The sequence below is a fragment of the Festucalex cinctus genome, chromosome 6, assembly GCF_051991245.1.
Source record: "Festucalex cinctus isolate MCC-2025b chromosome 6, RoL_Fcin_1.0, whole genome shotgun sequence".
Taxonomy (NCBI): Eukaryota; Metazoa; Chordata; class Actinopteri; order Syngnathiformes; family Syngnathidae; genus Festucalex; species Festucalex cinctus.
Window position 1 is genome coordinate 24,648,254 of NC_135416.1, and position 12,951 is coordinate 24,661,204.

Here is a 12,951-nt window from a genome sequence, read left to right on the forward strand (position 1 = left end):
GGAGGAAGAAAAGTGAAAGGTGATGCGCCACAAAAACATCACATTTTCTTTGTCTTCAAGTAACGTGTGAAACATCACAACCGTGAATCTTCACGGCACACAACACAACACTTTCTGTTTCTATTGTCGACAGACAAAATGAAGACGTCTACTGGAAAGTATGCAAGAATGCGTGCGTGCGCTTGTGTAAACAGTTCTGGTGAAGTTCGCAGACGTTCGGCGTCCCTTGCATGAAAGAAGACAAATACTGCACTGGCAGACGAATGTGGGGGGAAATGGACGCTTGAGGACGCTTTCAGGTGAGTAACATTTTGATTAAACACAACAAAGGCCGGTGGTATATTGGACATTTATTGTGCAGCATTTATAGGATGAAGCTCAAAAGTTCCGTTTTTCTGATGTTGATGTTAAACTGAGACATCCCTAGCACTGGATTTTGGCATTCCAATTTTGCCATGAATATGCACAAGTCACTCGGAAATGTCTGTTTATATTAAATACAGTGGACCATTATGCATGTTCTTTAATTTTCGTCGCACAGTGTACAGTTTAATGGGCAACACAGTGTTTAGTACAGTATTTCAATCAAATATAGTGTTGCGTTTTTGTGGGTATGACGTGTCCCACGCAACTCCATGAGATTTTTAACAAAGCATTTAAAACTAGTCTGAACCTGCCTGCCTGAACTTTCTGAGAATGTCCCTTGTTTTTGTAAATCAGTAGTAGTCTCATTGAAGCCTCTTGAAATCTGTCAAGGTTTATTTATTTATTTATTTATTAATTACCTACTTTCCCAATACAGTAACATATTTACAATGCCAGGTCCTCACCTCAAGCATGTTGCCCACCAAGCAGCAGCAGCAGCTGTATGGAGATCATATGCACAGGGGTGCGGGAAACATGATGATTTTTAAGGGCCCATCACTGACAGGGGTCTTGGAAAATAACGTATTCAATTTTCAGCATTGAAGTGATTTTTATTTATTTATTTTTAACATGTAACCCCCTGCGATTGGCTGGCGCCCAGTCCAGGGTGTACCCCGCCTACTGCCCAAAGCCAACTGAGATAGGCTCCAGCACCCCCCGCGACCCTTGTGAGGAATAAGCGGTCAAGAAAATGGATGGATGGATGGATGGATGGATGGATATATAACCCCATGCATTACCACCCAGTTGCATGCCCATCTTATGTATCTTAACTTAATATGTATTTTCTCAGGAAAATGAAATCGGCATTCATGTTAATGCTATCCCTCAGTTTAGGCGCAATCTGTATATCAATAATTGCCCCTGGAATCTATATTCCGCCATATCTTGGTGTATACATCAGCGACAGAATTGGACACCAAAGTCATGTGCTATGCTGATAGTATTAACTCATATTTTTTAAATGTCACTGCCAGGGACATTTCCTCCACCTCCATATTGACAAATTTTCAGAAAATAACATTTTAAAATATGCGTTTCCATTCATCGTTTTGTTCAATATGAATGTACAAGCCTTGCTCTCCTTTGTTAAGTCTTATTCATACAACACCACCCCAATATGATCTCCAATTGCTAATTTACTGTCTTAAAAATAAAAAAAATGTGATTTGTTACATTGTCATTGATGAAATTGGTATGGTCATCAGTACCATGCTGGCTGGTGTTCAGTGTTGACAGCTGTGCAGGTCACACGACACCAACAACCATGCAAACATTCTTTTAACATTACAAAGACAAAAGCCTGTTATATCCTCTTCCCAAACTGTTTTTCAAGCCATACAACACATACAATTAGCTTACTAAATGAATATGTGCAAACTCACCTTATGATGTCAGATGCTTTGAAGCAAACGTCATTTTTAAGTCCAGAACCATAAATTGGTGCTCAAGTTGACAAGTTTCTGTCTCAATTCGCTGAGGCTTTTTTCTGCTTTGACCTTCCGAAACTTTTCAGTTGATACTGCTAACTAACTTGATATTCTTCATTTGTTCATAGATCAGACACGGGCAACATGTTGCCCCTGCCCTGATTCAGTGCAGGCTGTGAATGTGCTTGTCATGCAAATCAGGCCCAACTTCAAATGATTCAAATTACACACAGAGACGTCAACAAAACATGGTGGGGTTTAATGTTGACATTATCCTCATTTTTATGAGATTTTATTGACCTTCATTTGAAATGCTTGATATCCATCCATCCATCCATCCATCCATCCATCCATCCATCCATCCATCCATCCATCCATCCATCCATCCATCCATCCATCCATTTTCTATAGCCTATGGACTAACTGCAATATTGTCAATAATAGTCTAGTGGAAAATAGGGATGTAATGATATCCAAACATCATGATACGATAATTATCATGATATTGTGGGGAGGTTGGCGATATTTAAAAAAAAAAAAAAAAAAAAGTCACAACAATATAGCTCATACTAAAAAAAAGAAAAGAAAAACAAAACACAATATTGTTGTTTATATGTGTTGCTTTTGTACACAACAGCAACACATATAAACAACCTACAAACTCTCATAATATTTAATATTGAGGCACTTACTTGCTAATGCACGCAGACATTGAGTTCCTCCACTTATTGACTCGGCTCACAAGCATATTACGTTCATTCCGCTTCAAATGACCATTAGCGTGGATTTGAAACATAGAAGGGCCAAAACATCCCTTATGAAAGTTAAATTGCACCAAAAAAAAAACCTAGCCACTAGAACTGCGCAAATTGAAATCAACCTGAGTTTTTTTTTTTTTTTTTAACAGATGTGCTTCCTTTAATATCGTGACATGACGCCGCCGACGATATTGTGTCAGTTTAATATTGCGATATCACGATATTGCTGTTATTGTTACATCCCTACTGGAAAAAGGTTTCACAGTCAAGTCAAGAAATTTAAGCCTGTTCAAGTAAGTTAACGAAAAGAAGCATTATTACTGCATTTATTATTTATGTAAAGTCAAATGTATACATGGATGATTGCTGGCATGCTATATTGAAATTGATAATTATTAATATGGATGTTCGATACTACTGTTTTTTTTGTTTTTTTGTCAGACTGACACCAGTATGAGTACTTAATTCTTGCGTCACCGATACAGATGCCAAGTACCAATACCTCTAGTACTTTTGATACATATAATTTACCCATAAAATATACATAATTTTAAAGAATACCTTTGCATTTCCCATAAAATTGCATAAAATTAATGGAAATTTTCTATTCTTCTAATTGTGAATTTGTAGTTCCTGATCATAAAACATTGCCAAAAAAAAAAAAAAACATTTGACAAGCCAGATGCATTGCTTTAAGCATTTTACTTTAAGTTTAGGTTCGGGTGATCGTCTTACAATGGAAGGTTGCATTTTTAATCTCCACTTCTGTGATCAGTTGGACAAGAGTGTAAGCACTTAGAGTACCTTGAAGTTGTTGATAAGGCATGAATGCAGCCAATTTATTTCGAAGGACCCATGAACATTTCATGGAGAAGATCACTGGAATGCTAACATGTTGAAAACATGAAGAAAGCAGTCAAATTCCTCCGCATTCCCCCCCAAAAACAGTTTCCTGCCTAACCAAAACAACATGGGCCAGTCTGTTGCGCTGAAATCAGGCAGAACCACTGACCCAGATTCTGCTCTGTGGTCGCACACAGCGGTGCTGGAGCCAGGATTACTTTACCATTTGTGCAGATGTGCTTCGCCAAACTTGATGTTGCTTTAAAGGCCTCTTCTCCCATGTTGGTGCACAGACACAATTACTAAACCATACAGCCATTCTGTCTTGAAATACTAAAGCTTGCAAAAATCTATCATCAACTACTCTGAAAGAAAATTGGTGTGCACTTAAAATTAAAGATAGCATACTCTTAGTGAGGTCCTGCTTGCTGTGTGTTTATAGCAAAGCACAATAAAGTGTTTTTTTTTTCTAAAAAGGAGTGAGTCACTTTACAGGACTGTCTCAGAAAATTAGAACATTGTGATAAAGCCCATTATTTTCTGTAGTGCAATTAAATAAGCAAAAATGCCATACATTCTGGATTCATTACAAATCAACTGAAATATTGCAAGCCTTTTATTATTTTAATATTGCTGATTTTGGCTTACATCTTAAGAAAACTCAAATATCCTATCTCAAAATATTAGAATATTTCCTCAGTCCAAGTAAAAAAAAAACAACATAATCAGCAATATTAAAACAATAAAAGGCTTGCAATATTTCAGTTGATTTGTAATGAATCCAGAATGTATGGCATTTTTGCTTATTTAAAGGGATACTTCACTTATATAGTCCATTATAGCAATAAAAAGTTAATATTTTGTGTAATACTTTCATTATTTTTCACATACAATTAGTACCTTTAAAAATACATTTTACAATTTGCTGTCGACTGAAAATGACATCACAAGAGCTCAGGTAACCAATCACAGCTCACCTGTTTTCTCGGTTTGGTCATGTGACATTCACAAGCTGAGCTGTGATTGGTTACCTGAGCCCTTGTGATGTCATTTTCAGTCGACAGCAAGTTGCAAAATGCGTTTTTAAAGGTACTAATTGTACATGAAAAATAATGAAAATATCACATTTATTATAGGCAAAATATTAATGTTTGACTGTCAAAATGGCTAAATAAGTAAAGTATCACTTTAATTGCATTACAGAAAATAATGGACTTTATCACAATATTCAAATTTTCTGAGACAGTCCTGTATGTGTTCAAGCAACAATTAACTTTGCTTTTAGACTACACTATACTGTGGATTTATGATGTATAAACACCTCTTTTTTTGTGTGTGTGTGATCTAAAGTAATGAAATCAAGCTAAGCCAAAAAAACAAAAAAGAACAAAAAAAAAAAAGAAAAGAAAAAGAAATCAAGCTAAGCCATTTAATTTGCCAACCATTAAAGCAGCTATATGGAAGATTAAAAATTTCAAATCGCTACTGCCACCTGTGGCCGAAAACAAACTGCACGCTCGTACACGCTGCGCGCACTCGTACGTGCACGACCTCAATACTGAAGACTGGCTCTTCATATCCAATTAAACTGTTTTCAGAGGTAAGAAGTTTTATAATGTTATACAAAGCTGGCCACTTCACGGAATGAGACTCTCGATCCCCACTAAACAATTGATGTCCACGGGACGTGCAGATCATATTGCATTAGTCGGTCGAAGTCCAGTCCTGTTCTGTACTCCAAAACGATGTGCAAATTACGTCAATTAATTGGACCTCATTCCGATGTTAATATGCAGTTACATATTGTAGTCACCCCGCTCGACGGACGTCAACCTGATTCTAGTCATTATTAGTGTATGTCGTCCCCAGGCTAGCGTCATTGTGCATGAGCCGAAAGGTGGGCTGTCATTTATGGAAATTGACGATTGTGAAAAACATATCGACCCATTCACTACTTAGTGTGATATGGCCGTGAATGTTATCGCCATTCAGTAGTACCGTTCACATTCCGTTAGCATAATGTAGCTACAATAGGCTGTTTTCACAGAGGAAAATAAGGCGACATTTAGCCTGATTGAAACGCCGCGGAATGGAACGTCTGTTCTTCATAAAGTCATTCTGTTCTATTACATTCAACTTTGCCGCCCCTTTCACGCTAAATGTTGCCGTCCACCTCACTTTCACCCCAATAGTTACGACCGAGAAGTGATCGATCTTGAGGTTACTGCTATTGGAAAACAACACATTTTTTTCTGAATGTCAAGATACTCGCTTCTTACCTTTTGGAGTAGAAAGCCAGCTGTGAATCACTTTTCTAATCCAAGTCCGATCTCAACGCTCTCCACTGCTGAAATGTCAAACCAATGTTCACTCTCGTTCTTGCCCGGCGTCGGTCACTATCAAGTTTTGATTATTATTTTTTTTCTTGTGGCACTTGACATTGTTTTAATTTTTTTTTTTTAAACAGCCTTCCGCGGTTTAACAGCGGGTGTCTGGGGCAGCGAAAATCTGTACTTGTTCCGTCTTCGCGCGACAGGAAACAACTGACGAGGACGCGCATGACGTCACATCCCGCAGACAGAGGGTGGGAAATTCGAAGGATTCGGACCGGACGCTTCCGAAATATTATTGGCCAGAGGCTTGTAGGAGTACCCATTGTGAACAGCTAAGATGTTGATCTACTAAATAGAATATGTTTCAGTCATAAATGGTCAAATAAAAAGGCTATTATTAAGATATTTTTGGGGGAAATCCTCCATATAGTAGCTTTAATGTGACCTTTACCTTAATTGTCAATAGAAACATTAAAACATTGCATCTTCTTGAGAGATGAAGCAAAACTAAAAAAAACTGAACACATGCAGCCATTTTTCTTCTCTTTTTAAGTTGTACAGGTTTTAGGTTTTATTAATTGTGGAAAAGTTTTTTTTTATTTATTATTATTTATTTATTTATTTATTCTAATCTGTCTGCCGTTTGGCCAGGGGTGTGTAGACTTTTAATTTGTATTGTATATAGCTTTACAAAACCAGCATATGTGTTTCTTATAGCTGTGTTGATCACTTAATGTTAATTCAGATTTTCTGGGTAAGCCGAAGAAGTAGGGATGGGCAGAGTAAACAATGACTTAATAATTTGGTCATTTGTGTCATCTTAATTGTGGATTAATTATGTCATGAAGCAATTACCATCAAAAAATGGAACATATTACTACTCAACAAGTAATGTTGTTTATTAATCAGGTGGAATAATTTACAGTCTAAAAACTTCAATATCATGTCAGCTGTGCCAGCTGTTAACAATGCATGCGGACAGTCAGAGAGAAAATGTGTGTTATTAGGACGTCACTTAAAATGTGTGCTTTCCCGTATCTAGCATCTGCAGTATCTGTTTGTTTTTATTGGAACCCACAAAGTAAGACAAAGACAAACAACTGCCCTACAGGACATTCCTCTGCGGGATTGAATCTTTCCCAATTCTTAGTTAGTTTGTTTTTTTTAAATAGCTTGAAGCCAAAGGTTTCAATGAGAGCAGAATGAGGATAACGACGGAGAAATCAAGCTTTATATTGGGGAAGCTGTGGCCAGGAAACAAAACAAAATACTTGTTTTTGTGCCAAATCTTATGAGAAAACATACAGCATAGTCACTCAGTTATGGCTACTTATGTTATTTGTCTTGTTACTCCAACGATATGTTGCTAAATTCCTGTTTCACGTTAGTGAACTAAGACATATACATTCCTTCCTTTCTGCCTTCCCTTCAGCCTGGAATGGTGGGGGTGTGCTCTTCCTGTGTGAGTCACGTGTATATCTGTTTTGCAGAGATTGTCTCGGCTAGTAAGGGAAGGACTGACCTAATGATTTCAGCCTGGCTAGAGACAAAAAGGTGGGGTGAGGCAGAAAAGAGGTGAAGGGATGGCTTAACTCTTTTACTGCCACACGTTATCAAAAAACAACCCCCAATGCCAGCGGATTTCGAGCATTCTATCTCATTTTTCGAAGCAAACAGAATATTGTGTCACATACACAACAACACACATGAAAGATCGCATTCCAATCTTTCATTAGAAAAAAAAGTGTGTTTCTTCCTTATTCTGTTCTTTAGTAATCACCATTTGAAAATAGGTCATTTGAATGACATTCAGCCAAAATTGAAAGCAAAAGATACATTTTCTCCACAATAGCGACTTTGATACTAATATGTTTTGTTTAGTGACGCTCCGTCAAATTAGGTTTAATGTTACAAAGGCTTTGATCATTCACGTCAGCCTTGAAAACGTTCTATTTCATCAGATTGCGTCATGTTTCATTGTAATTCGCAGCTCTAGTTAGGGCCCGAGCAGCTCCCGCTGCGAGGTTTAATAAACTTGAGGTGAGTTGAGAAATTCCATACACCGACAGCCCATTGACAAGAGATACAATGCTGCCATCTGCTGGACATAGTTAGTCAGTGTTTTTGATTTCACAACTCATTGACCCGGCTGCGCTGCACTTGGACGTTGCACTGACCACTGATATATATATATATATATAAAAAAGAAGACTGACAAGAAGAGTGTTACTAAGCCATACTCTGAACAAATTCAGGGGGGGAGACTTGCTGGGGGAAAAAAACAAACAAACAGCTGTGCAGGATGTGGTGGACTCTAAAGTGGAAACTCAATTACAAATGTTCAGCAATATACACAAACTAAGTTTGAAGCCTGAAAAATGTAACCATTAAGTGAGCAGAATAAAACTTGACTAAGAAGTAGTGAATTTGGAATGTCAGAAAGGGTGGAGGCCCGACAGTGAAAGAAGAATGAGGGGAATAATTACAGGGAGGTTAGGAAAAAGGCAAACTCAGACTGACTCTTGAAAAGTGGAAAAATTAGAATCCTCTTTCCTGATTTATGTGTTTGACCCACAGAGCTCCGGCCTGCTTTTTGATGCAGATGTAAACAAACAGCCATAAAGAAGACTCTATCCACATCAAAAGGAAGGCAAAATGGACTCTAAAACGTCAAGCGACAATCCTCAAGATGGGCCCATGATACGAAGTGGCAGCTTCTTCAAGGTAAGCCTGAGAATGATTTAAGATCATTTAGAGCTGTTGAACATGTCACATTCCAAGTCAGAAGACTCACCCTACCAGGGGTGGCCAAGTTCAGTCCTCGAGAGCCCCTATCCAGCCTGTTTTCCATGTCGCCCTCCTTCTGTCATGACTGGAGTCATGCAGGAGTAATGTTTGGGTCTTGTCTCATGTCTGGGGTCACGCCTGGGTTCCACTATCATGACTGTGTTTTGTTTGCGGCAAATGTCTGATAGTTGACTTTATGTGAACTGATGATTTGTTTGAGGCTAAAGTCTAATGTTTGGTTCTATTAGTTTTATTTGTAACTAGATGATATCAAGACTCTTTAATTTCTCTATTTGGTTAGAAACCAGTCAACAGCCAAGCCGATGATTCCATGTCAGTACTGGTGCCCACATATCTAGCCACAACCAATGAGATGGATTTACTGTCTTTATAAGCTGTCTGGTTGCCGGATTATTGTCCACCTGTTCCTGTGTACAGCGTCTCTGAGTTTCTGTGCCTCTCGATGTGAATAAATAGATCAAATCTTAGTGGTGTCTGCGCCTTTGGGATCCAAACCTCTCAGCACACAACACCTTCAGCGCAGCTGAATCTATTGATCAGCTAATCAGCAAGCTTTACAGAAGCCTGATAACGATCCTGATCATGAATCAGGTGCGTTAGTGGAGAGAAACATGGAAAACAGACTGGATAGGGGCTTTCGAGGACCGAACTTGGCCACCCCTTCCCTACATTGAAAATGTAGTAAAACTAATAAATGTATTCTCTAGGGGTGGGACGATACGGGTAAACCACGATTTGATACTGTGACGATATTTGGCTCACAATATCGATAATATCACGATACACGATATGTACGATTTTTTTATATATTGTCAAAAATATTTTAGCAATATGTCACGATATGTGACTGAAAAAGCCAACAAATGCCCATAAAAAGGAAAATGTCTAATTATGCATTTATTCAATGCCAAAACTATGTACAATGTACAAAATTCTGCATAGTGCCTCACTGCCTCTTAGTCTTTTAACTGTAAACATTATAAAGTGAGACAAATTAAAGTGCATAAACATTTATACCATAACACTTCACAACTGGATACATTACATCGATATCTACCGTCAGTGTATCGATAATTTATTGCAACAGAGAGCGCAACAATATATTGTGATATCGATTTTTCTCCCACCCCTCAGAATGTATTAGATGCCAAATCATGGGCGGGAAAACACGATGGAGAGATGGTTGTTAAAACAAAAGATTTACTTGGTTATTTAATTTCACCCTTGATGGGTTGGCATCTGGCCTTCCTCAATTTCATAGTAAACTGTGAGGAAGCAACAATTTTACATCATTGATATATTCCAAGAAAACATTTCAGGATTCTTGGCGCTAAACCAACTTTGAGCCTGATTCATCATTTTGATAGTAAGAATTTTTTCTAATTGGTTCACAGAAAAGTCTGTTAAGACTAAATTCTTTGAGATGTACTGAAGTCAACTTAATGAAGCTCTCCCCTTGAAAATTACGAAATGAAAGCACATAATGGCATGATTACTTTCGGCCTTAGAAAGGTTTCATTATTTTTGCTTGTTAGCATATGGTGATAGACCATGGTGTGTTCCGGCTTAAGCACAACATTTGGGGTCCTGCAACAATGTAGAAACTCTGTCATAAACCGAGCACCCCCAAAGTGCATTGTGTGGTTCCTATAGCCTTGAACAAAATTCAGAATTCAAATAGTAGTCAAATGGTTCTTATTTTTTACTCAACAAAATGGACATCATATTGTTTTGCATTGCACCATGTACAGGGGCTTATGTGTGTTTGACCTGATTCACAAACCTTTGGGGGAGGGCAGCGGTTTTTGACCTGACAAACCATGGGGGAGGGTGCGTGGAATGAACAGGGCGGGGACCAGCAAGGGAGGTTCGGCAAGCCTCTGCTGAAGACCTGCTGCCCGGATGTTAGAGAAATGTACTGGAGAATACTGCACTCTATTGGTCAAAATGGGTCATGTACTTTAAAAACAGTTCACATTCCCTCAATTGTTCAGTTACATCACAAACACCAAAATGATAGTACATGTGCTAAATGGAAAACTAGACCAATCAATTGTTTTATTCATACAGCATTTAGAGTATTTTAAGTACCATCATAGAGTCACGAGAATACTAAATACTGTATCGAAAAACTATGAAAACATGAGATGCTTTTTGTATTTCATGCAATATTTCTGTACTTATTAGTGCTGTACAGTACACACTTAAGTGTGGCAAAAGTCCGATTCTGTGTCAGCTTGAAAGCAGAAAGTTTTTTTTTTTTTTTGGCTAGCACAAGACAAAAGGCATTTTGCTGCAAATCATTTTGCAGCCAACGTCAAACCATTTTCCCAAATAAGGCTTTGAATGGGGACACATCTTGCCTTACTGAATCTGCTGCCATTGTGGTTAATGCTCTCTATTTGAGCTTTTTCTTTGTCAATGCTGTCACGCTGTCCCTGTTTTTCCCACCTTTTAAGAACCCTAGATCGCAGTCAATCAAGGGCTGCATCATCATGTCTCATAATTGCAACCCTCTTCGCTCAATGCTTGGACCGCTACCCGGAAGTGTTATCACGCTGACATGTTATTGCTAACTTCAGGCGGCTGAGTGGCACCACTGACTTTAGACACGGGAGCCTGAAGTCAAATTCCAGGTCGAACGTTAAAGATACAGTGTGTAATATTTAGCGCCATCTAGTGGTGAACTAATAATTCATTCATTAAAAAAAACATTATTAATTTCAATAATAAGCAGAAAAAGTGTTCTATCACATCAATGTGCTTTTTTTTTAATTTTTTATTTAATCATTGCTAATCACTAACTACATTACATAGGTCGCCGCTAACATGTTCCGCCACCAACTTTCTGCTACAGATACCTGGAGGAGAAGAACTTTGCACCCGTAGTTAGCCACTGGTGGTGCTTACAGCTTGAGTATTGGACCCAATGTTCACCGCTTGTGGCCCTCAGCGACGACAAGTGGGCCTCAGCTTGAGGCCCTTTGTTTCGTGGTCCCACCACTTGCTTCCCTCTGCTTTGCTCCCGCTAGCCATTCTTGCTAGCCGCTCCAGCTAATTCTTGCTTGCCCGGCGAAAGCGTGGACATCATTTTGGACTGAACCAAACTTGACAGCAGAGGGCAATGTTTAACTTCTCAGAATGCCAGCCAGATAAACTAAAAAGGTGTTTTTTTACCGTCACATCCCATGGCATTATTGCTTGAAGTGTAAAAATGAGATATATCTTTAATACTGCAACATCACCTGTAATTTTTTCCCACAATGTTACTTCCTAACACTGCAAAAGAGGTAGGCAGACAAAAAAAAAAAAAGAATTGGAGAATTTAATGTGGGTATGCAAACATGTTTGAACTAGAGACGATAAAATGGAAATGACTGACTGGCATATGCAAGCCTGATACAAACTGAACAAGACAAGACAAGCTAACTGGAAAAATACAAGCGACTGTGAACCAATACCACAAGATAAGAACAAGAATGAATGCTGCTGAACAAGATACAGTGTAGAATGCTATAGGCAGGGACATGTGAGAAACAAAACAAAAAAAAAATAAATAAAAAATCATCGAAGCAGTCCAAGAACTGAGCGCAAAACAAGAGATGTTTTCTCACACTTTGGATGTAGGTGTGCGCCAATGCTTTGTGTTTAGTTTCCTGCCTGTCGGAAATTAGACACACATACACGCACACGCGCACATCCAGTCACACGCACACACACAGGAAGGCTGACCAACCCTTCCCCTTGCTCTAAGTATGATCAGTCTCAATGTCTTCATCTTGTTTGAGCGATTCTCTTGGCTTGGTTGACTTGTGTTGCCACTCCTCCTTCCACTCATCTGTCAAATGTTCTCCTTCTTTATTCTTGCAGCTGATTGATGCATTTGCGCTGGAGATTGGGGAGTTAAAGAAGGAGATGGTTCACACTTCTCCCACAGTGGACCCAGGCCCCGTGGACAGACAAGGGTATGGTTGTTGTCATGGATACGCTGACTTCTTAACGAAACCTTGATCAATCTTAACATTTATTTTTCAAGTGTTATGTGGATCAAATCTCTAAACTATTTTTTGCTGTCCCTTCTTTGCCAGGCCAGAGATTGAGGTGAGCGGTGACAGGAGTGGAATTTACCTGGAGCCCCCTCAACGTGCCAGCGTGAGGTGTGAAAGGGATTATGGATATGACTCACTCCGGAGGAGGATGAGCGTGTTGGACAGACTGACTCAAACGCACCCCGTGTGGCTGCTGCTAACAGTCAGTGAAGAGGAGGCCACCCACATCCTCCTTAAACAGCCGCCAGGGGTGAGGACTGTGATCTTGAATATTAAAGGAGCTATGTTAGATTTGGAAGACTGT

General features: G+C 38.9%; 1 protein-coding gene across 4 annotated transcripts in view; it reads left to right on the forward strand.

The window, feature by feature from the left end:
* Positions 1-12,951, forward strand: part of LOC144020995 (ras and Rab interactor 2-like) — a 33,467-nt gene continuing 20,516 nt past the window's right edge. For 3 of the 4 annotated variants that reach the window (XR_013284024.1, XM_077524954.1, XM_077524953.1), the window contains exons 1-4: positions 88-299; positions 8,368-8,514; positions 12,469-12,563; positions 12,687-12,897. Coding sequence is in view for 3 of the 4 variants with exons in the window: in XM_077524954.1 (XP_077381080.1) it covers positions 8,446-8,514; positions 12,469-12,563; positions 12,687-12,897 (375 nt within the window). In the remaining variant the exon portion in view is untranslated. Of the gene's footprint in view, positions 20-87; positions 300-8,367; positions 8,515-12,468; positions 12,564-12,686; positions 12,898-12,951 lie in introns of those variants that run through there. The other variant, XM_077524952.1, reaches the window with a different exon arrangement.